The sequence below is a fragment of the Anolis carolinensis genome, chromosome 6 (assembly GCF_035594765.1).
Source record: "Anolis carolinensis isolate JA03-04 chromosome 6, rAnoCar3.1.pri, whole genome shotgun sequence".
Classification (NCBI taxonomy): domain Eukaryota; kingdom Metazoa; phylum Chordata; class Lepidosauria; order Squamata; family Dactyloidae; genus Anolis; species Anolis carolinensis.
This window is the reverse complement of record NC_085846.1, coordinates 37,760,216-37,784,937: the sequence shown is the minus strand read 5'-3', so window position 1 is coordinate 37,784,937 and position 24,722 is coordinate 37,760,216. Positions and strand designations below refer to the sequence as shown.

General features: G+C 42.6%; 1 protein-coding gene across 1 annotated transcript in view; it reads right to left on the bottom strand.

Moving 5' to 3' along the window:
* c1ql1 (complement C1q like 1) overlaps nucleotides 1-24,062 on the bottom strand; it is a 64,251-nt gene extending 40,189 nt beyond the window's left edge. Inside the window, exon 1 of the mRNA XM_062984573.1 lies at nucleotides 23,067-24,062. Coding sequence (XP_062840643.1) covers nucleotides 23,067-23,654 — 588 coding nt within the window. The 5' untranslated portion in view covers nucleotides 23,655-24,062. The remainder of the gene's footprint in view (nucleotides 1-23,066) is intronic.
* Nucleotides 24,063-24,722: the final 660 nt, after the last annotated feature.

The window sequence follows — 24,722 nt, the reverse complement described above, 5'->3', positions numbered from 1 at the left end:
TACTACTGCCTCCCACCCTTTCCCAGTGGAAAAGTGTCGAAGGGCTTGATAGCAAGCCAACTACATTGCAAGGATGGCTAGATCCAGGCAAGGACAAACTCCTCCATCTTTGACAGCGGGGTGAAAGCAGGGCTTTCATCAAGAGTAGCAGGCATAAACCGCAACTGAAGTTTCCTTTTCTACATAACAATTAAAAGTCCAAGAGCCTTGTCCCCTTTTGTATCCGGCCACCCGGAAGCTGGCCCCGTAGCTTTGGCTGTTCCTCCAGCTCAGGTAATGAGTGCTTCCAAGCTGCTTTAATTGGCTCAATTTGAGAGCAGTGGATTTCAGGTTTCAGCTCTAATTGACCGCGAACTAGAGGCCTGGAACGGAGCTAGAGAGACCGCTCTGCCCTGTGCCAGCACCCCTGGGACTCTACAGTCATTTGACACCCTTTTTTTGTGTGGGACGCGGCAGAGAACTTGGGGCTGTAGTCTCTTGAAACATTTCAAGTACATCCAACTCAAGCATAGGTCCACGTGAGGCTAATCAAAACTTGAGCTCATGGGGGGCAGGGGGCATGGGGAAGAGAAACAAATGCAATTGAATATGCATGTTTCCCCCTAACACTGAGTAGCACACCTTGTGTTTGATCAGACCCCGCTGTTGTTAGCATTTTAAGCATCGAAAATCAACAAACCTGCCATTCCACATCAGCTCACCTAGCTCTGTATTGACTGGCAACATAATCCTTCCCATTGTACTGCAGGGCCAGCTGCTGTTATCAGGCAGAGGATTTGGGGTGTAATAAAAGGGCAGCTAGCTATTTAATTCATTGTTCCTGCATATTTACCAGTAGGGATGGAAGGAAACGCTTGCAGAATGTTTGCCCCATCTCTCAAAATAAGTGGGCAGGCTTTGAATGCTCTGCACCTTGACTTAGGCAGGAAAATTTCTGCAGGAAGAAATATGGAAATCTATGGAGAAACATATCTGGGAATAAACATGGAAGTGGCATGGGCATGCTGTTTTTAATATGCGATAAGTGCCTGATACGTTTCATGGATGCACAAGTCCCATTATATACAATATACTAACCAAATCATTCACCCTGAACAGGCTTGTTTCAGAAAAGGACAAAGCATGATTGACCAGTGTTTGACTTCGTATGTCTTAGCCCAACAAGCAATTGTTGCACCTACCAAACACCTACAATGATATTGTAAAATGGTGTCTGATAATTGTGAAATCAAAGTTTACTTTTCCAGTTATTTTTAAAAAATACTTTCAAATTGTTGATGGCTGAAACTGTGGGTGCAGAATCTATGGATCTGTGTAATATTTTGACTAGATTGATGGTTTAAAGCTTTTTGTACTTTTGTATTCGATAATTTCTTAGCTATTTTGTTTTAACTTACATTGTAAGCTCTTTTAGTTAGCTGGGATACAAACGGAGGCCAATAGAATAGAAAATATATGCTCTGCCACTAAGTCATCCCCATTTGTACTAATAACATGCTATGAAAGTAATGATCCCATCCTATTCCAAAAGATCAAAATGCAAAGGACACTCAGTAAGCCAGGACCCTCCCTCTATCTTTTGTCCATAGGCGATCCCTCGTTGTCCAAATATGATTATCTTCCAGGTATAGTGTCTTGGTGGTGGATACATAGGCGACTGTGGAGCCCTGTTTTTTGGGCTGCATGTTCTTCTACAGTGAGGACATCGGTTTCCAAGTCTAAGGTGGTTCTGGTCAGGGTTGGCTTGATGCGCCTTCTTCTTGGCACATTTCTCCCTTTCACCCTCTATTCATGCCTCTTCAAATTCCACAGCACTACTGGTCACAGCTGACCTCCAGCTAGAGCACTCAAGGGCCAGGGCTTCCCAGTACTCGGTGTCTATGCCACAGTTTTCAAGATTAGCTTTGAGCCCAGCTTTGAGTTGATGGCATAGCACAGGCCCGTAGCCAGGATTTTAATTGGGGGGAGGGGGGGGGGCTGAGTGAGAGAGGATCTACCCTAGCAAGGCTTTTGTATCTTTATCCCAATACCCCCATGCATATGGGATATATCGAGCATGGTGATCAAATCATGATATGAATAAACATAATAGTACTAGTAAGGCCTTCTCACGGACCACCCTGAGAATTTCGGGCAAGGGGGGGGGGGAGGCTGAAGCTGTTGGACCTACCTACTGCATGCCTGGCGTAGCAGCATTGCTTCAGGGCTAGTGGTCTTTGCTTCTTCCAGCATGCTGACATTTGTCTGCCTGCATTCCCAAGAGATTTGCAGGATTTTTCGGAGGCAATGCTGATAGAATCGTTCTAGAAGTTGAGTGTGACATCTGTAGACAATCCTCATTGGGAGGACAATAGCTTTATAAACAAGCATCTTGGTAACCCTACAGATGTCCCGATCCTCAAACATTCTCTGCTTCATTCAGAAAAATGCTGCACTCGCAGAGCTCAGGTGGTGTTGTATTTCAGCGTCAATGTTGACTTTTGTGGAGAGGTGGCTGCCAAGGTAGCGGAAATGGTCAACATTTTCTAACATTACACCATCAAGCTGTATTTCTGGCATTGCAGAGCGGTTGGCTGGTGACTGGTGGAAGAGCACTTTGGTTTTCAGCTACATCCCAATGGTAGATGATCATTCCTATGTCAGTGGTTCAATGAATTTGCTCATTATCAAAGGTTTCCATGGTGCTAAACTTATTTTGCAGATAGGATTTCTTTACAATTTAGACTAAAATACAATGCAGATTCTCAACTCAATTGTCACAGAAGATAGCAGCCCCTCTTCAAACCTTCTGGCCCATCAGCTTTGATTTCAGAACAGTTTCTACATGAAGGGAGGTAGTTTCCTGAACCTTTGGGTTTCAGGCCCTTTCTGTTTTAACCTGTTCTCCTCAGTGTGTTTGTGCTTCAAGGATGTGTTAGACTGATGAACAGTGAAACTTAAAAATTAAGAAATCTATTTTGCTTCTAGCAATTTGAGCAGACAATTAAAATATGTAACAAGAAGGGATTTAGGGAGAACATGGGATAAAGTCTCCAGCTACCCAGGGGTAGAGGAGGTAGCTTTCCAGTTCAATGCTAGGGTTTGTTTTTTTTGCAAGATTTGTTCAGATGGAGTTTGCCTTTGCCTTCTTCTGAAGCTGAGATTGTATGACATGACCAATGTCACTGAGGGAGTTTCCATTGCTAAGCAGGGATTCAAATCCTGGTCTCCAGAGTCATGATCCAGCACTCAGACCTCTGCACCACATTGGTTCGTGGGAAATTATATGCTGTCTTTAATACTCCATTTCCCCAAAAATAAGACATCCCCTGAAAATAAGACCTAGTAGAGGTTTTGCTGAATTGCTAAATATAAGGCCTCCCCCAAAAGGAAGACCTAGCAAAGTTTTTGTTTGGAAGCATGCCTGCTAAACAGAACAACAAAGCATGATGGATTGGTAAATATATATATCATAGATTGTTGTACATGGAAATAATGGTAGTAACAAGAAATTCTTGATAGGATTCACAGTTTGTCTGGTTATGTTGGTTTGTGATGACAACCACAGTATATAATAAATGTGAATTCTTCTTCATGGAAAAATAAGACATCCCCTGAAAATAAGACCTAGTGCATCTAGCAAAAATTAATATAAGACACTGTCTTATTTTCGGGGAAACACGGTACCTTGACTTCTTCTCTGTTTAAAAATACAGGGGCAATAATATTGTTTTTACTTATACAGTTGTTATAAAATCTGTATAGGTGACAAGAGTCATGAGGATGTGTGGATACTGTGCTGATGTTCATCCTTTCTATTGTAAGTAACTTTATAAATCCATCTTTCTTTACTGACCCACTTCTGCCTATCCTAAGCATTTCTGGCTTATGTAGTTGCCTTGCTTTATAACTGTGCTAGCTTGGGTACCCAGTGTTGCCCGGGTTATTTGAAAAAGTCAAATTTTAATTGTACAAAATGCATAAAGTGGTAGATCCCAAAAACCCCAAAAAACTCCATTCGTATTTAAAGTTTGTTATGTTGGGCAAGTTTTCTCTAGATGCATTATTGGTGGGTTCAGTGTGCTCCCTAGCTATAAGGTAAACTACAACTCCCACTATGGTGAGTCAGTCCCCTCAAAAAACCCTAGTAGGTTGAGTTAATCATGGGTGTTCTGTGTGCCAAGTTTGGTCCAGGTCCATTGTTGCTGGAGTTCAGAGTGTTCTTAGACTGCAGGTGAACTATACATCCCAATACAGTAGAGTCTCACTTATCCAACACTTGCTTATCCAACATTCTGGATTATCCAACACATTTTTGTAGTCAATGTTTTCACTACATCATGATATTTTGGTGCTAAATTCGTAAATACAGTAATTACTACATAGCATGACTGTGTACTGAACTGCTTTTTCTGTCAAATTTGTTGTCTAACATGATGTTTTGGTGCTTAATTTGTAAAATCATAACCTAATTTAATGTTTAATAGGCTTTTCCTTAATCTCTCCTTATTATCCAATATATTCGCTTATCCAACGTTCTGCCGGCCTGTTTACGTTGGATAAGCGAGACTCTACTGTACCTATAACTCCTATAAATCATGGTGAATTCTCCCCAAGTCTCTCTAGTATGTTCAGTTGCTGATCAATTCCTCAGTTTGCTGTGTGCCAAATAAAATAATAGGAAAGGGTTATGGGAGAGGCAGTGGGCAGAGTGATGTAAATTACACATCAATGGAGAGAGAGTAAAGAACACTGGGGTGTCTGTGGTGGAGGAAAAACAGAAAATCTAGGATGAAATTGTCCCCGTTACGAAAGGCTTCACTTGGATAGTGGGCAGTATGGTGTTTGTGGAGAACATTGGCAGGGCTCTTGTAATTGTTCGCGGCTCTCACTATAACCTGCAAAGTCACTGGATGGAGGGCCATTGGTGGCTCCTGAGTAGTGGGGGCTATAGCTGTTTGTGGAGGCAGGAGTTTTCTATGTAAGTGGACACCCCAGTCACACATACATACATACATACATATTTTCACTTTTATTATGTGTGTTATTATGAAACTGTATCCTCAATTCGCTTCTGACATGATAAATGAATAAGTTGCCTTGTTTATGCTTCTATGCCTAGCTTACCCTTTTAATATTAGCAACATGCTATGGTCCTCTTCATTTTTGAAAAATGAAGTGCTTGCATCACTAAAAAGAAAGTTAGGCCATGTTTTCCAGTCTATTGCTAGTAAACTTAAAAGTAAAGAAAACACACCGAGGGCCCTTCCAGACAGGCCCTTTATCTCAGGATCTGACCTCAGATTTTCTGCTTTAAACTGGATTATATGAGTCCACACTGCCAGATAATCTGGGATGAACACTGGGATCAGATCCTAGGATAAAGGTCCTGTCTGGAAGAGCCCTGAGATTATAACAGGAAGGTTTTGACACCATACGCTTTTGGTAAAATACATCACAATCTGATCTATTTACAATTAGCATTAGCTATGCAAACTGGGGATGTTGGGAAATTTAGTCCAAGATGAAAGCAGAGACTAAGGAGTTAAGCACAATGTCTATGGTAAGGGTCTCGTCCTATAAGCAGATATTATTGGGTTTTCCTTTTGTCTTCTGGGGTACATGACTGAGCCTTCCTAATGCAAATAGACAAAGGGAAAATTGGAAGGAGAGGGAAAGGAAAAATACATTTGCTGATTGGGAAGTTATTAAATATTTAAAGTCACGGAGCCCGGCAGCCTCTTAGACTTTCCATATCTGCAAAATGAATCACAGACAGAGCTATCCTTAACTACTCCTCTCTCATCTCTCTCTGGCGCACAATGCTGAGGAAAACTCAGGTGTGACATCCGAGGTGTGACAAGAGTGTCCCCATTAAAAGTTGACAATCTGAGCTTTAAAAATCACATGCTGCTTTTTTCCTTGTCTGTCTCATTTCTTGTGTAGATGGGTTTCAGTAACGTTGTGCTTTGCAGACGAAACCAAACGTTAACATAAACAGATAGGCTAGTCTTGAATACACCTTCTTTTCAACGCACTATAACAAATATACAATATTATAGTATTATTCTACGAAATAGGGTGTGATAGGAAGAAAGTAGAGGGAAAGTGACTTTGTCATCTTTTTAATCTTCTTTCTTTCTTTTCTTCTTTTTTTGTTGCAAATTTCCCTTCCCACATTTCTGTGTTTATTTTCCATCATTTTCGCATTCAATAATCTTACCTCATTCAGTTGCACCGCAATTACAGTCCACAATTCCACTGCTTCCTTCAACAATGCACACTTTATATAGTACTATTTTGTCTATATATAAAGTACTTAAAACAGATCCCAACAAAGCACGGCTATATATTTCCCCACAGAGGAGGCAATTCAAAACAAAAACTTACCCCAGAATCCCTTGCTGCTGCCCATTTTGTATAGAATCATCTCCAAGGACACACAATTGGTACTAGACATCTCTTCTTCCCAGTCTTAAAAAAATTCTCTTCATAAATGTCTATTATTCGCTGTGGAATGAAGCTTCGGCTATATACACCAAATAGACCTTAAAATGCCCAAAGTCTGGAAAAGGTTTGTTTTCTAGGTTACAACTCTGAGGATCCTTCAACCAGCAAGGGGACTTTTACTATTGGTTGGAGAATTTTTGGAATTCTCATTTTAAAAAATGAACTTTTCCAAAACCAGGCAAGATATAGTTTTAGATTTATATATTATCTATGTGTGGCACTTTGATGTATTTTGTTAGCTACCCCAAGTTCCTTCGGGGAGATGGTGGGATAGAAATAAAGTTGTATCATCATCATCATCATCATCATCATCATCATCATCATCATCATTAAGGTTTTAAGACAGCCAATATGCTTAAGTTATTTGGCATCAGAGACAAAGGTCCCATAAGGTAAAGGTAAAGGTTTCCTCCTGACATTAAATCTAGTCATGTCTGACTCTGGGGGTTGGTGCTCATCTCCATTTCTAAGCCGAAGAGTCGGCTTTGTCCGTAGACACCTCCAAGGTCATGTGGCTGGCATGACTGCATGGATTGCCATTACCTTCCTGCCAGAGTTGTACCTATTGATTTACTTACACTTGCATGTCTTCAAACTGGTTGGCAGAAGCTGAGGCTAACAGCGAAAACTCACCCTGCTTCCCGGATTTGAACCGCAGACCTTTCAGTCAGCATGTTCATCAGCTCGGCAGTTTAATCCGTTGTGCCACCGGGGGCTCCTAAAGGTCCCATATACACTGTTTGACACTACATTATATGGTCAGTGTAGATTCATATAATGGGGTTCAATTGAACTTTTTATATGAATCTACACTGAAAGCCCTTTCAGAGAGGCCCTATATCCCAGCATCTGATCCCAGGTTTTCTGTTTATCCCAGATTATCTGGTAGTGTGGACTCGTATAATCCATTTTAAAGCAGAAAATCTGGGATTAGATCCGGGGATATAGGGCCTGTCTGGAAGGGCCCTGAATGGCCATATAATGTAATTTCAAACTGTATAGATGGGACCTAGGACTCAAGAATATCAAGGCTCCATGTTTATATAATTTATTCCTGAGAGATGTATGTGTCTCCCCTTTCCTGTTTACTTCTAAGGAGGATTTTAGGACTTTTTGTTTAAAACCTGGATTTGATTCATGGAATAACAATTGTTCCCAATTCATGGCAATCTTTGCCAAGAAAATCCAGGATTTTCTTGGCAAGATTTGTTCAAAGAGCCTTTACCTTCCTGCAAGGCTGAGTATGTGATATCCCCAAGGTCACCCAATGGGTTCCACCACATCAAAGTGGGAATTTGAACTCTGGTCTCCAGAGTCGTAGCCCAATTTCAAACCACAATACCACACTGGCTGTTCTAACGGAATAGACTGGGTTTCAAAATACCACCTTCTGCTCCAGGCCCAACAGAAGCAATTTGGTTGCCTAAAATGGCAAGAAATATGTACACTATCTACTGTTTGAGGTTCAAAAGCTGACAAGATTGGTTCCTGAAATTTGCTTCAATGCTAGTCATTTTATACGTCACTCTACCACACCTGAAGACAGTGGACCTACTAAGACCTGATCTAGACTGGCATATAATCCAGTTCCTGAATCCAAATTATCTTCTCTGAACTGGATTGTATTGCAATGTCGACTCATGTAATCCAGTTCAAATCTGGATTCAGAATCTGGTTTACATGGAAGTGTCAATCCAGCCTGAGAGAGAAGGCCATGCATATGGACAGCAGTATGTACTACAGTAGAGTCTCACTTATCCAACATAAACGGGCCGGTAGAAAGTTGGATAAGCAAAAATGTTGTATAATAAGGAGGGATTATGGAAAGCCTATTAAATGTCAAATTACATTATGATTTTACAAATTAAGCAACAAAAGATCATGTTTTACAACAAACTGACAGAAAAAAGCAGTTTGGTACATGGTAACGTTATGTAGTAATTACTGTATTTACGAAGTTAGCACCAAAACATCACAATGTATTGAGAACATTGACTACTAAAAGGCAGACTGCGTTGAATAATCCAGAACGCTGGATAAGCGGAGGTTGGATAAGTGAGACTGTACTGTATTATTGGACTGCAAGTCCCAACAGATCTAGCCAGCAGAGACAAAATAAATGATACGGAGTATTGCAATCCATCAAAAAGCCATTATGGTGTAGTGGTTTGAATGGGACTATAGTTCTATAGAATAAGGTATGAATCCATGGTCTCCAAATACTCTCAGCCTTAGATGACTCTGTGATAAGGTCACCAGAAGTTGGAAACAACTTGATGGCACACAACAACAACAGCAGCAGCAGCAATCTAAAAAGAATACATATTTCCAACTCCTATTCTCCCTGTCTAGTCCAAGTGCAGCTCAAAGACAAAAAAAAAAATCAAGGAAACGGAAACCCTGACATTGCCCTTCCATAGTGAGAACCCACGAATAGTAGGCTGAACAGACATGCACATCACTTGGAGACTGGCTTCATCACAGCCCAGGCCGGGCTATGGCATAGGCTGGTTAGCAGCCAGCTGCAATAAATCACTCTGACCAAGAGGTCATGAGTTCAAGGCCAGCCTGTGTCGGGGTGAGCACCCGTCAATTAAAATAAAATATAGCCCCTGCTTATTGTTGACCTAAGCAACCCGAAAGATTGTTGTATCTATCAAGTAGGAAATTTAAGTACCACTTATATGTGGGGAGGCTAATTTACGACACCATAAAAATCATCCAGCCGCCGTTGGAATGAGGAAGTGTTGTCGCAGTGGATGATGAAGCAGCTGCTCCCCCTGCGGCCAGAATCAAGCATACCCTCAGGACGCTGTAAGCTGGAGAAGGTTTAAATTGCCTCTGCATCTGTCTTTGTCTCTGTTCTATGCTATATGGCATGGAATGTTTGCCTTATATGTGTCAATGTGATCCGCCCTGAGTCCCCTTCGGGATGAGAAGGGCGGAATATAAATACTGCAAATAAATAAATAAATAAACTACATTTTCTATTACAGTATCAATAAATGTGGTTCTGTATATTCAAATTAGTATATTTTGGAAATTTTCCCTAAAACCTGTGGCTTCTTTTATGTTTGATGATGCACTGCATCTTTTTTTTGGCAATGCTGAAGTGGCCACTCTATCCTTGCAGGCGTAGTTCTGTTGTCCCACATCTTGCTGCTGTCTCCCTGACTCTGATGCCCGAGGCAACTAACTAACAGCAGGGGCCATCTCTTCTGCCAATTTGATATTGTAAAACTGTTTTATTGCCCTGGTGTTTTGATTTTAAAGGGTTTATTTCTATGTATCGGTTTCAGGCGCTGTTCCGACACTGATTGGAAACTGCATAGGGACATCTTTGTTCTGAAAGGTGAGTTATTAGCTCTTAAATAATAGATTGATTTCTTCCATCTATCCCTTCCCCTCTGTAAGATCCAGCGGATCTACGAAGGGCCAGAAGGATGCTCGTCTTCAAATTTTCCATCTGCCAGATCACCACAAGAGGGCCTGAAGTAGGCGCCCTTCATTTCCAGCCTGAGAATGGCAATCATGAAGGTCGGAAAGATTACTGAAAGAAAGAAAGAAATCCAAGCGCTAAAAATTACTGCTGAAAGGATGATGCTGATGACAGCTGTACCTTTCTGCAAACAAGTTAAAGAGCAAAGTAAAGACAGCATGCTGCGAGAAAGAGGAGCAGGCTATTCTTTCCAAATAATGAGAAATAAGTCAGAGGGAGGGTTCTTTACGTCACTGCTACTGAAAGGTATTATCGGGAACCTTCTCTCCTTTCAATGGGAGCGATTTGGTAAGAATGTCAAAGAAGACATATATATATCCTTACAAGATATAACCACAGGTAGGGGTTTGTTAAGTCACCATAAGGGTGTCCTACTGTCCAATCTTGGCATCTTGAAAATATGTTGGACCACAACAGCTCTAGAGAATTAAATATAGTTTTCTGGGGCCTCCGGTGGAGCAGTGTGTTAAAGCGCTGAGCTGCTGAACTTGCGGACCAAAAGGTCACAGGTTCGAATCTGAGGAGCAGAATGAGCGCCCGCTGTTAGCCCCAGCTTCTGCCAACCTAGCAATTCAAAAACATGCAGATGTGAGTAGATCAATAGGTACTGCTTCTGCGAGAAGGTAACGGCGCTCCATGCAGTCATGCCGGCCACATGACCTTGGAGGTGTCTTCGGACAACGCCGGCTCTTTGGCTTAGAAATAGAGATGAGCACCAACCCCCAGAGTCGGACACAACTAGACCTAACGTCAGGGGATACCTTTATCTTTACCTACATTTTCCATACATCTCTAGGAGCCAAGCCGTTTCAAAGGCATCAGGTTGAAGAATGAAGTTTTTTGGGTATAGCTAGAATCCATTAGGCCTTGGCAGCACTCTTATGTGAATTTCTGCAGAAAATTCAATCCCCAGAGTTTTTTTCATATTATAGAATAGGTCTGTGGGCAGACATGGAAGTGTTCTTTAGCAGCCAACGCAATGTCAAAATGGTTGTATGAAGGAGAAAGTTTGAAAACCACGACACTCCCAAAGCTTCAACCCTTCTGATTGCCCTCCTCTTCCACTTTCTCCTTCAATCTCAGGAGAATGCTACGATTCTTGCATATTAATACACTTCTGTATACGAGAATCACACCAAGCATTCGCCCTTAATTTTTTGCTCATGTGATTAGACTGCCATGTTTGAGGTCATGTGCTACAAAAGGTGAGTCGAATGAAGCTAAGTCTCTGTCTATGGCAGTGGTTTTTAACCGGTGGGCCGTGGCCCAACAGTGGACCACGAGAACGAAAATCTGGTCCGCAAACCTCCTTCCTCTTTATTTATTTATTTTATTTTATTTATTTTATTTCCTTTCCTTTCTGCAGAGCAGACCATTGCATTGATAAACCACATCTGCTCTGGATTATTAAATATAGTTTTCTGTGCGCGAGCAGATGGCCACTACTGGATGGCATATGTTCTCTATCAGAAACTAGAGCTGATGTGGTCTATCCAGTGCAATTTTATGAACCAGCACCCCAAATAACCAAACTGAATCTAATGTTGATCAAAAACTGATTCGTAACCCTTTTAGTCCTAATGTTGGAGAGTGGTCCCTGGTCAAAGTGGTCCCCAGTCAAGTGGTCCCCGATCAAGGTGGGTCCTGGTCAAAAAAAGGTTGGGAACCACTGGACTATGGAATAAAATGTGGTAGGAACATGAAGTTTTACCAAATATAACTCAAATGTTTTATTCAGACTCCATTTGAACCAGACCTAAACCACAAAGGTAATTCTGAATGTGATGTCTCAGTCCTGGGAAGAGGGTTGGCATCAGTGCCTAGTTTGCAACCAACCAAGGACGATAGTGCTTGTTGTAGTATCCTTTCTTTCATCTGTTTTAAAAATACATACAGTAGAGTCTCACTTATCCAAGCCTCGCTTATCCAAGCCTCTGGATTATCCAAGCCATTTTTGTAGACAATGTTTTCAATATATCGTAATATTTTGGTGCTAAATTCGTAAATACAGTAATTACAACATAACATTACTGCGTATTGAACTACTTTTTCTGTCAAATGTGTTGTATAACATGATATTTGGTGCTTAATTTATAAAATCATAACCTAATTTGATGTTTAATAGGCTTCTCCTTAATCCCTCCTTATTATCCAACATATTCATTTATCCAAGCTTCTGCTGGCCTGTTTAGCTTGGATAAGTGAGATTCTACTGTAGTTGGAGTGACCAACTTGGCACATACATAGCAAGTGTTTATTATTATTATTATTTCTTAATAATAAATAAATAAATTTTATTTATACCCCGCTACCCATCTCCCCGAAGGGACTCGGAGTGGCTCACAAAAGCACTCAATAGTTCTACACACAAAATACAGACAAATGCATAAACAAAAACACAATAGCAATATCAATATAACATCATCAAACTCTACCAGTTAAAATTCAGTAAGATGCAACAATGGCTGCAGATGTAAAATAAACCATAATTAATATCAGTCCCATAAGTGCAATCAGTAAAGTCCTTAGATATAATCATTAACTATTCCTAAACAAGGTCAAAGATCTGTTTACAGAGCCATGTTTTCAAATATGTTTGAAAACTTGGAGAGTAGGGGCTAATCTGATATCTCTAGGGAGGGCATGCCAAAGCCGGGGGGCCACCACCGAGAAGGCCTTTTCTCTCGTCCCCATCAGCCACGCTTGAGGCGGAGGTAGGACCAAGAGGAGGGCCTTCTCAGCAGATCACAGAGCCTGTGCTGGTTCATAGAAGGAGATGCAGTCTTGAAGATAGGTTGGACCTGAACCGTATAGGGCTTGAAAGTTATTATCTTTTTTAACATAATGATGTTGCTAATCCTAGGTAAAAGTATTGAGCAGTGAACTATTTTACTCCTTTAAAATAGAGGTTGACAAGCACATTGACTGTCTGTTCTAACATCAAGAATGTAATGATGGGAAGACTGAGAAGAAAAAGTTTAGCTTTGTGCGAGATTCTGAAAATTTCATGGTAAGTGGAAGATGATAGGAATTGTAACTGAAAAATAATTTTTATATGGGCAGATAAAAAGCAAAGATGGGAGGAGACATGACCATGAACTCTAAGGTCTAAAATGACTGACTTGGAAAAAAGGATATAGTAGTGGAAAGAGCACTTTTGGGACCTGTAAAGTATAGCTACTCCTCTACACTGAGGACCCCTGTTGACACTAGAACTTCATTGTCATTAAAAGGAATGAAAGCTAACTTCTAAACAGACTAAACTACCAAGCCACCCCATTTTAAAAATTACGTTTTGGAAACCCTCCCTTGCATCACTTACAGAATGCATCTTTCTTTGAAACATAATGGATCAGCGGACTACTGAAAGAATATTGTATATTGATTATTGTTAAAAGACTGGTGGAAATGGATTTATGTTCAGCACCTGAGCAAACATCCCACGGGGAAACTTCTTACTCTGCTTGGCTGGCTTTCAAGATTACATTTGGCAGGTGGCAAAAGAAATGGATCCTTCTCTTTCCCACTAAATTTGACATTAAAATCAAAATAGCTGTTAGAATCCTATTAGGTGTCATACACATGCAGTTATAAATTCTCTTATATATGCAGTTTTGGTGGGCATTGTTCAATAGATGTATTAAGTTCATAAATGTATCAGTGGACTTCCATTAGTGTAATCATTTCACTAAATTGTTTTGTAAGTTCCAACTAGAGTAGAGCCATTGAATCAATAGAAAGTGACTCACCAAAGAACAAAGGATTAAATGGATCTACTCCATTTCGGACTAATCAACATGATCCCAGACATGCAATTGTGCATGTTTGTATAGTGTGTAACCATTTGTCAGTCCTTTCAATGTCCCATTTTGTTCTGCTGGCATGAAGAAAACCAGTATACTCCCCACTGTACAGTGTTTGGATTCAGCAAATGTGTGGTGTAGCCTGTAACTACATCAGTGTTAATGTAGTGTTGATGTACTGTGGCTGAGAACCCACAAACACAATGTGGGATTTCAGCCGCAGTAAATGGGATTAAATGGGCACCTATGATGACAGTTATGATCCATTTTGTGTATACAAAACTGAGAATAGTTGATGGCATCCTCTTTCTTGTATGTCCATATACAGACATGAGTAGATTGGACCTTGAGCATGAAACAATATAAATGCAGAGCTGTAGTGGCTATCACTTCCTCCATTAATGCGCTTCCATCTCAGACAAGGTCACACCCATCAAATCATTGCTTCTATAGTTGTTGAAGTCCTAGCAATCTTACTATGAAAAGGTGACAACCCTGTTGAACAATGTAAGTAATCTGGAAAACAACAAGTTTGCCACATGCCTAGCAGAATGTTGCCTTTCACAGCAGGATTGTTCCAGAACAGGCCATTTTAGTACCACAAAGAAATCAAAACACTGGCAGCTATGAGACTCTGTTGTGGTTTTTATTTGAGCTTTAAAAGAGCTATCCAAGGTGCTAAATTCTAAATAAAATTAGGTTCAGCACTTGGGCAGTATTTTTCAAATCTTAGACGAAGTCCCGATCAAAGAAATACAAGTTGCATTCTTATTTAGACCAGTACCTGATTTCTAACTTCAATGGCCTCTTCATTAGGCAGAGTGAGGCAGCAACGTAAGGTGGGAGATGGGACAGCCAGGTAGACGGAGCTGTGTATGCCATTTGGCATGACCAACAATTCTTAAACTAGGCCACACGTTATCAGATGAAGTAGTGGAAACTGTCCCAGCATCAATGATGAAGTCAGATTCATCTGACAGTGTAGTCGAGACTTTGTACATGGAGTGTGTGCATATGTGTATCTGTGCACATTTGTGCATGACATCTTGTATTTTGTCTCATGGCAACAAGTCATTGCCTGATCCTGACTGTATGGTGGTGATGGCCCTATGGTAAAAACAAGACTGGCCTGAGTTATTTTGCTGCTTAAGTGCAACAACCGTGCTCCAAATAAACCCACCCAAATCAAGGTACATAGTATTTAGGCAGATTATTTAGGCACAGGAAAGCTCTATTTATATTTGGAAAGTTATACAGTACAAGTATTTCTCAGTCTTCCAAGAGCAGAACTCAGAGCCAGAGCAACTTGTTTTTGGACCAGTTTCCAAAATCTTCTCACAATTGGCCATTCCCAGAACATCCCAGTGGCATAATGGGATAAAGCCTTGTAACCTGAAGGTTGGGTTGCTGACCTGAAGGCTGCCAGGTTCGAATCCCACCCGGGGAGAGCGCAGATGAGCTCCCTCTATCAGCTCCAGCTCCATGCGGGGACATGAAAGAAACCTCCCACAAGGATGGTAAAAACATGAAAACATCTGGGCGTCCCCTGGGCAATGTCCTTGCAGACGGCCAACCAGAAGCGACTCAGGTTGCTCCTGACACGAAAAAAACCCTGCTAACTGGGTAATTGTCAAAGCTGTAAGTAAAGGTTTTCCCCTGACATTAAGTCTAGTCGTATCCAACTCTGGGGGTTGGTGCTCATCTCCATTTCGAGGCCAAAGAGCTGGCGTTGTCCATAGACACCTCCAAGGTCATGTGGCCAGCATGACTGCATGGAGCGCTGTTACCTTCCAGCTGGAGCAGTACCTATTGATCTACTCACATTTGCATGTTTTCGAACTGCTAGGTTGACAGAAGCTGGAGCTAACAGTAGGAGCTCACTCTGTGACCCAGATTTGAACTGCCAACCTTTTGGTCAGCAAGTTCAGCAGCTCAGCAGTTTAACCTGCTGTTTCACCAGTAGCTCCTTAAAGCTGTATTCCCCCAAAAAGGAACAGTTCAAAATTCTGGCAGAAATAAAATCAATATAAATGAGTTTCTGCCCTTTCATGAAATCCTAAATATGTAATAAGCAAACAACCGCATTTTGTTTAATGCTATATATAAGTAGCCTAAGGTAAAAGCTCTAACAGCAAGTTGACGCATCCCAGAAAACTGCCCAGTGTAGGATTTGTCTGTGGTAGGCACGCTGTGTGCCAGGTTCAAGCATTCTTCCTCACTCACATACCATGTTTAGAAACTGCATGTACCGTAACCATACTTCTACAGGACTGTCAGCTCTGAGAGGATATAAGGTTTTAACTAGAGCCATGACCTCCTTTGTGTACAAGATTCATCTCTGTGCTTGGAGAAGATGTGTCTTTTATGAGCAGAGTGTGTGAACTTTCACAGCTAAGCTCAATGAGTTTTCACTGAGTGGGCAGCAATGCCTCCTGTAGGCCAAGAAGCAACTGAATTTAGCCAGTTGTTAAAAGAGAAGGGCTAAGGGCTGAAGGCAGGAGCAACACCCACCGAGCTGTGAAGTTCTGCCTCCCCTTCCGCCCGTCTATATAGATAGGTTGTGATTATACCATGGCATGAAAAGAAGCACTTTTGAAATGTTCAGAGGCACCAGTTCATTCACACAGTGAAGAGCTGAGAATTGGAACTGAAAGTAGGTGGGATGAGGATATTTTTCTTTTTCTCTTCCAGGTTGTACATATGCCCTTTAATGTAAAAAAACAAAAAACAAAAAGAACCCAACTTTCTATGTGTTGCATATTAAATGTGAGACTATACATACTGTACTCCTTTTCCAAAGACAAAAACAAACACTATTTTGGGAGGCTTAACTTAAAAAGTGTTATAAACTCGGGCACAGGCAGAGGAGGATCACCAACTTTACAGCAAATATTATATATTATTATCCTGTATTTTTCAATAGCATGCACACACAGTGGTGCAAACTCAGGATCAAGCTACACTTTTCACACCCAATATATGAGACTTTTGAAGACATTTAAGCAGAGGCTGGATGGCCATCTTTTGGGGGTGCTTTGAATGTGACTTTCCTGCTTCTTGGCAGAGGGTTGGACTGGATGGCTTGTGAGGTCTCTTCCAATTCTATGATGTCCAGGAATGTCTGGAATATATAAACCCCACTTGCCTAGTCTCCAACAGACCTCACAACCATAGATATGGGTGAAACGTCAGGAGAGAAACCACCTGGAAAACTCACAGCAACCCAAAACATATAAGTCCAAATCAGTGCAAGGTAACACCATTAAAAACTCATTAATTACTGAACATGAAAATACGATTAATAATGAAATAAGCATAATTATCTACACACGTCCATCATGTACAGGTCACGGGGGTTCTAACTTGACTTTAAACAACAGACTCTCCCAAGACATTACAAACACATTTAATACAACCCACTCTTTTGGGGACTAGAGTCAAATGCATTAGAGATCTGGCTTCTACTATAATAAATCCATTAGGCTTTAAAATGCTTTTGTTGGGTTTGCAGCAACTGATTAACACATCTCCTGTGTTAGTGATTTTAACAACCAAACTAGGACTGAGATAGTTTCTTCTGATTTAATTTCTGCTCGGTACAAAGGTGTGCTCTTTCAGACGCAGTGGCAGCGACATATGTAGTTTTTAAAGCACTGCTGAGTTATTACCAGGGAGAAAAGTCACATGAAAAAAGAGACAGAGATGGATCTGTAACTGGATGCAACATGAAAAGCAGTTCTGCGGAGGCCGGGCTTAATTATGAAATTCAATTAGAAAGCGTCAAGAATCCTTTGCTGGTCTCCCTCTGGCAGGATTAACTGGTGCTATCTCAAAGGGACAGTTTGATTAAGAAGAAGCAGATTATAAGAGTGGTGGACAGGGTTGTGGAGGGGGCCGTTGCCTCCTTTGGTGGGATATTTCCCAGCCTCGGCATCTTCATTTCAACTTTTTAACAAAATGTTCCTACACAATGCAGTCCCACTTTGAAATATTCCAGAAAGTGGGGGGGGGGGGGGACTTCCAATATAAAACCATACTGGACACATAGAGTATCAACCAGGTTGCTGTGAGTTTTCCGGGCTGTATGGCCATGTTCCAGAAGCATTCTTTCCTGACATTTCGCCTACATCTATAGCAGGCATCCTCAGAGGTTGTGAGGTCTGTTGAAAACTAGGGAAGTGGGGTTTATATATCTGTGGAAAGTCCCGGGTGGGAGAAAGAACTCTTGTCTGTTTGAGGCAAGTGTGAATGTTGCAACTGACTACCTTAATTAGCATTAAATAGCCTTGCAGCTTCAAAGTCTGCCTGCTTCCTGCCTGGGGGAATTCTTTGTTGAGAAGTGATTTGCTGGCCCTGTCTGGAATTCCCCTGGTTTTGAGTATTGTTTATTTATAGCCCTAATTTTGGAGGTTTTAAATATTAGTAGCCAGATTTACCCACCCTGGACTTTCCAAAGATATATAAACCCCACTTGCCTAGTTTCCAGCAGACCTCACAACCTCTGAGTTACCTGCCATAGATGTGGGTGAAATGTCAGGAGAGAATGCTTCTGGTACATGGTCATACAGCTTGGAAAACTCACAGTAACGCAGTGATTTGGGCCACGAAAGACTTCGACAACAGAGTATCAACCATTTCATATACTTGATGGATGAAGTCCTGAAAACTATTATTTATTTATTTACCATATTTATATCCCGCCTTTCTCAACCCCTCAAGGTGGCTTACAACAACACTACATAGTGCCTACAGCATGAAACATTAAAAAGTTACATTAAGATTAAAATGAGCATACATAAAAACACATTCAGATACAATCCAATGTTAAGACGCAGCATCCAAAAGCAAGGTCTAAGACCATTGACCATTATCCTCTTTTAAAATTAAAGTGACATAGACATCAAATCTTACACTTGACACATAGTGAGTTTCCAGAGACAGGAAAGAAAGGAAACAGGCAATTTAAAGGGATTTCAGTGTAACGGATGAAAGCTGCAACTTGACTCGGATTTGCTAGGGAGTCAAGTTTCACTGATCTCAGCTTGGTTTGCTTCTGAATAACTGCACATAAGATCCAACTACCCCAGAAGTTTCAGGAAGATCACAGCCCAAGCAAGGGATTTGGAAAGTTATTTTCCTTTTCCCCACTTTAGTTTGCTAAAGAAGGAATCAGCGGGCTAAATGACAGGCAGTTTCTGTGGATGCAGGAAAGACTTTTTAATAGGACTTTAAAAGTTCTAGGAAAGAAGCTGTGGATTCAAATTACCCCTTTGATTCTTAGGGATGTGATCATAAATGGATGTGTTTTGTGTGTGCAGCCTGTTTTCAAAAGGTTTTCTACTCACAGCTCCCTGTTCCATACAATTATAAAAAGTGTGGGAGCCCTGTCTTTATAATTTTCTTTTCTTTTTGGCATCAGGACAGGCTCTGCCCCCTTCCCTCTTTGACCCTTCAATTTGCAGAATTGAGCTCAAAAACAAAATGTTGACAGGTTCCAGATTTCGTATGGCAAATCATATTGCCAAGAGATGGGTTGCGATTCTGTGAAAGATTGTCAGAAGATGAAGGGTTGGGTGATGTATGTCAATAGCATCTCATACAAGCTATTGGAAGGTTTTATAATTGTTAGAGATTCTCCTTTTCACTGTGAATTTGCACTTATCCAGGAATTCTATAAATCTATGCCTTCATCTCGCAGTCACTGAAACAGTTAATTAAGTAAATGACTTCCCGAGAAGCAGTCAAATAGTGAAGTGCATTCCTTAGTCTCCTCTAAGGCCCCTTCCACACAGTTGAATACGATCCCAGATTATCTGCTTTGAACTGGAATATATGGCAGTGTGGGCTCGGATATCCCAGTTCAGAGCAGATATTGTGATAGTTTCCACCTTGATATTCTGTATTATGTGGCTGTGTGGAAGGGTCCTTAAACACCCGCAAGTTTGATGGAGTTTGCAACCTGAATGGATGTGGACAGGACACCGTACATTATTTTCCCAACATCCACAAGTTACAGAGTAAGTTGGGAGCAGTGTGCAGCCTTTTCCCATCCCAAGCTCTCACCTAAGTTACAGGATAAGTTAATAGCAATGCGTAGGGCAGGAGAATCCCAATAACCAAAGAGTTTTCTAACAAGTGAAGACAGGAGGAATCTTTACAATCTCAGAAAACCATTTTTCCCAGTAATGTAAGGATACTCTTATACGTGAGATCATAATTTTGTGTGTGTATGTGTGTGTGTATACATATATAGTGAGAGAGATAGAGAGAGTGTCTAACAACGGGTAGTTGTGACATAGGTTGCTGTGAATTTTCCAGACTGTATAGCCATGTTTCAGAAGCATTCTCTCCTGACATTTTGCCCACATCTATTGTAGGCATTCTCAGAGGTTGTGAAGTTTGTTGGAAAACAATGTAATTTATCTGTGGAAGTTCCAGGGTGGGAGAAAGAACTCTTGTCTGCTTGAGGCCAGTGTGAATGGTGCAATTGGCCACCCTGATTAGCATTGAATGGCTTTGCAGCTTCAAAGTCTGACTGCTTCCTGCCTAAGGGAATCTTTTGATGGGAGGTGTTAGCTGGCCCTGATTGTTTCATGTCTGGAATTCCTCTGTTTTCTGAGTGGATTCCCCCAGGCAGGAAGAAGCCAGGCTTAGAAGCTGCAAGGCCATTAAATGCTAATCAAGGTGGCCAACTTCACTGTTCACACTTGCCTCAAGCAGACAAGAGTTCTTTCTCAAACCCTGGACCTTCCCCGGATAAATAAACTCCACTTGCATAGTTTTCCAACAGACCTCACGACCTCTGAGGGTGCCTTCCATAGATGTGGGCGAAACATCAGGAGAGAATGCTTCTGGAACATGGCCATACAGCCTGGAAAACACACAGCAGGCCAGTGATTCCGGCGATGAAAGCTTTCGACAACACAGTTATGAGATGCATTTACAATTTATCACACTTCAAGAAATAAAGGAGAAGGCATGGAAAAGAAGGAAGGAAGGAAGGAAGGAAGGAAGGAAGGAAGGAGGGAGACAGCGACAGAGAGCAAGAGAGATTGAGAGAAAGAGAGGGGGAGGGAAGGAATGACAACATGCAGCAGAGGAAATTCCCACTAACTCAAAAGTTCTCTAGTTAAACTAAGGTAGATAATCTTTGTACAAACTCACAGAACCATTTTTCACGGTCTAATGGCAAAAGTGAACTTGAAAGTGAATGTTTGACTCCAACAACAGGTCCTTATGACATGTATTTGGAATTAGACCACAATTCAAAACATAAGGAGAAGGGTGTGGAAAGAAGCAAGGAAAGGAAGGAAGCAAAGAAAGTCGTAACAAGGAGTAGTTATTACGTGCATTCTGATTCTGATCACACCTCAAAAAGGAGGAAGGTGTGGAAAAAGTAAGCAGTCAGGTAGGCATGAAAAAGGCAGGCAGGTGAGTCTAACAAGGGGTAGTTAACAATATGCCATCAGTAATTGATCACACCTCAAAACACAAGAGGAGTGTTGAGAAGAAGGAAAGAAAAAAGAGGTAAAGGAAGGAGGGTCACTAAGAAGGGGAGCCTAACAAGTAGTGGTTATACCATGCATTTAAAAAACAGATCACACCTCAGAAATATGGGTTAGGATGTGGAAAAGAAAGAAAGAAAGAAAGAAAGAAAGAAAGAAAGAAAGAAAGATGGGAGGGAGGGAGGGCTGAGTAAAGGAAGAAAGGAGAGAAGGAGGGAAGAAAAAAAAGAAGAGAAGGAAGGAAGGAAGAAGAGAAGGAAGGAGGGGGAAATAAACTTAATGATAATAAACTTTATTTGTAACCTGCTCTATCTCCCCAGAGGGACTCAGGCATTTTTCCAGAACAAAAGTGGCAAACATTCTTTGCCATACTGAACAACAAAGCAAATAAAAAAACCAAATAAATAGCATCAATATGAGCTTAAAACTTCAATGATCAGTTAAATAATAGTTTAAAACACATAAACCTGATCGTACCCATTTACATCATAAATGTACATTGTACAAGAAAGATGAAAGGAGGAAGAGAAGGAAGGACAGAGGGAAAGAAGAAAGGAAAAGAGAAAGGAAGGGGAGAAGGAAGGAAAGAAGGAAGGGCAGAGGGAAGGAGGGAAAATAGAAAGGAAGGAGAGGAGGAAGAACAGAAGGAATGGTGAAAAGGAAGGAAGGACAGAAGGAAGGAATAAGGAAAGGAAAGAAGGAAGAAGGGAATGAAAGATGGGGAGAGCAAAAAAAAGAGGGAAGGAAGAAGGAGAGAAGAAAGGAAAGAAGGAAAGACAAAGGAAAAGAAGGAAAAGAGAAAGGAAGGAGAGAACGAAGAAAGAGAAGGAATGAAGGGGAGTAGGAAAGAAAGAAGTACAGAGGGAAGGAAGGAAGGGAGAAAGGAAGAGAAAGAAGAAAGGAGAAGGAAGGAGGGAAAGAAAGAAGAAAAAAAGGAAGAGATGAAGGAAGGGGAGAAGGAAAGAGGGAAAGAAAGAAGAAAGGAAGAACAGAGGGAAGGAAGGAAGGGAGGGAGGAAGGGGAAAAAGAAGAAAGAATAGAAGGAAGGAAAGAAGAAAGAACAGAGGGTGGGAAGGAAAGGAAGAGAGAAAGGAAGGAGAGAAGGCAGAACAGAATGAATGGAGAGAAGGAAAGGGAAGGAGGTAAGGAAGGAAGTAGAGAGGGAAGGAAGAAGTGAGTGAGGGAAGGAAAGAAGGGAGGGAAAGAAAGATGGAGAGAGGGAAGGAAGGAAGGGAAGAAGGAAGAAGAGAAGACATGGAGAGAAGGAAGGAGCGAGGGAAGAAAAGAAGGAAGGAGGGAAAAAAGAAGAGAAGGAAGGAAGAAATGAAAGAAGGAAAGACAAAGGTAAGAAAGGAAAAGAGAAAGGAAGGAGTGAAGGAATGAAGGGGAGAAGAAAGAAGGAGGGAAAGAAAGAATAAAGGAAGGAGAGAAGGAAGGAAAAGAGAAAGAGAAGGAAGAACAGAAGGATGGAGAGAAGGAAAGAAGGAAGGAGAGAAAGAAGGACAGAAGGAAGGAAGGAGAGAAGTGAAGAAAGGAAGGAAAAGAGGAAGGAGTGAATGAATGAAGGGGAGAAGGAAGAAGGAGGGAAAGAAAGAAAGAATAAAGGAAAGAGAGAAGGAAGGAAAAGAGAAAGAGCGAAGGAAGAACAGAAGGACGGAGAGAAAGAAAGAAGGAAGGGGAGAAAGGACAGAGGGAGGGAGGGAAGGAAGGAAGGAAGGAGAGAGGTGAAGGGTGGGTGGGTGAGTGGGGCCGCCCGCCTGCCGCCCTGACCTGCCCGTTCTTGCAGAGGTCTGCCCACATGCTGGTCCCGTCCCCGCCGCGCATGAGGACGTGGTAGGTGAAGAAGTAGGTGCCGGGGATGTTGCAGGTGAACTTCCCGGAGGCGGCGTCGTAGTTGTTGCCCAGGTTGGTGACCACGTCGTCGAACTTGAGGATCTCGTAGCCCTCGTGCGGGTTCTTGAGCCCGGCGTAGAAGGCCACGCGGGGCACCACGGTGTAGGTGGCGGTGCTGATGGCGCCCGTGCCCACCAGGCCGGGTCCGGGCAGGCCGGGCGGGCCGGGTTTGCCGGGCTCGCCCTTGTCCCCCGGGGGCCCCACCACGCCCGGCGGGCCCGGCTCTCCCGGAGGCCCCGGCGGGCCCGTCTTGCCCGTCCGGCCGGGCTTGCCTTGGGGCCCCTGGACCAGCGTGGAGGGCGGGGGCAGGGCGCCGTCGGCGCGGATGCTGGCGCTGGTGGTGGCGCTGGCTTTGCCCAGGTAGGGGTCGCAGACCATGCGGCAGGTGCCCAGCATCTCGTAGTGCCCGTCGATGCCCACGGAGTTGACCAGCACGGGGATGAGGATGACCAGCACCAAGATCATCACCACCCCGATGGCCGCCGCGATCAAAGTTTTCCGCCCGAGGCTCAGCCGCTGGAGGGGCTGGACCCGCGGCCTCCCCGGGGAGGAAATGGTGGCTAGTGGTCCGGGGCGAGTCGGCGAGGAAAAGGGGCCACCCACTTGCCTCCCTTTGGAGCCGCCGCTTCTTCTTTCTTCTCCCTCACCTGCTCTTGGGCAGCCTTTTGAAGGCGGCTCCGAGCTTTGACACGGGAACGTATTCCCCGTGGAGAGAGAGGAAAGAGAGAGAGAGAGAGAAAACACCGCGGGAAAAGAGAAACCGAAAGAGAGGAAAGAGAGAGCGTTCCCCCTTCTCCGAGTCAGGAAGATGCTATCATCGATTTGTTTTCCCCTCCTCACTCAGTCTTCCTCCTCCTCCCTCTTCTGGATTGGAAAAAAAGAGACACAGAGAGAGGCTGAAAGGGAACAAAAAAGGGCTTGAAGGAATAATAGGGGAGGAAAGAGTGTGATGGCAAAGTCTCTCCCATTTGTTTCTATGGCCAGGAAGAGGGAAAAGTTCAGGAGGCACACCCACCTCCTTGGCTTCTGCAACCAAAGACAAGCCCCTTCACAAGCTCACAACCTCTGAGGATGCCTGCCACAGATGTGGGCGAAACGTCAGGAGAGAATGCTTCTGGAACATGGCCATACAGCCCGGAAAATGCACAACAACCCAATGATTCCTCAACAACACACAGATGCCCCTTGAGCCAAAAGAAAAGAGCAAAAAGGCCTCCAGGGATTTTACCTTCATCAGGTTCAGGGAGTTATGGGTCTTTTCTCCTTTCAGTTTAGGTGGCACAGTGGGTTAAACCCTTGTGCTGGCAGGACTGATAACTTGAAAGTTGGGTTGCTGACCTGAAGGCTGCCGGTTCGAATCCAACCCAGGGAGTGTGGATGAGCTCCCGCTATCAGCTCCAGCTCCATGTGGAGACAGGAGAGTAACCTCCCACAAGGATGGTAAAAACATCAAATCACCCCTGGGCAATGTCTTTGCAGATGACCAATTCTCTCACACCAGAAGCAACTTGGAGTTTCTCAAGTCGCTTCTGA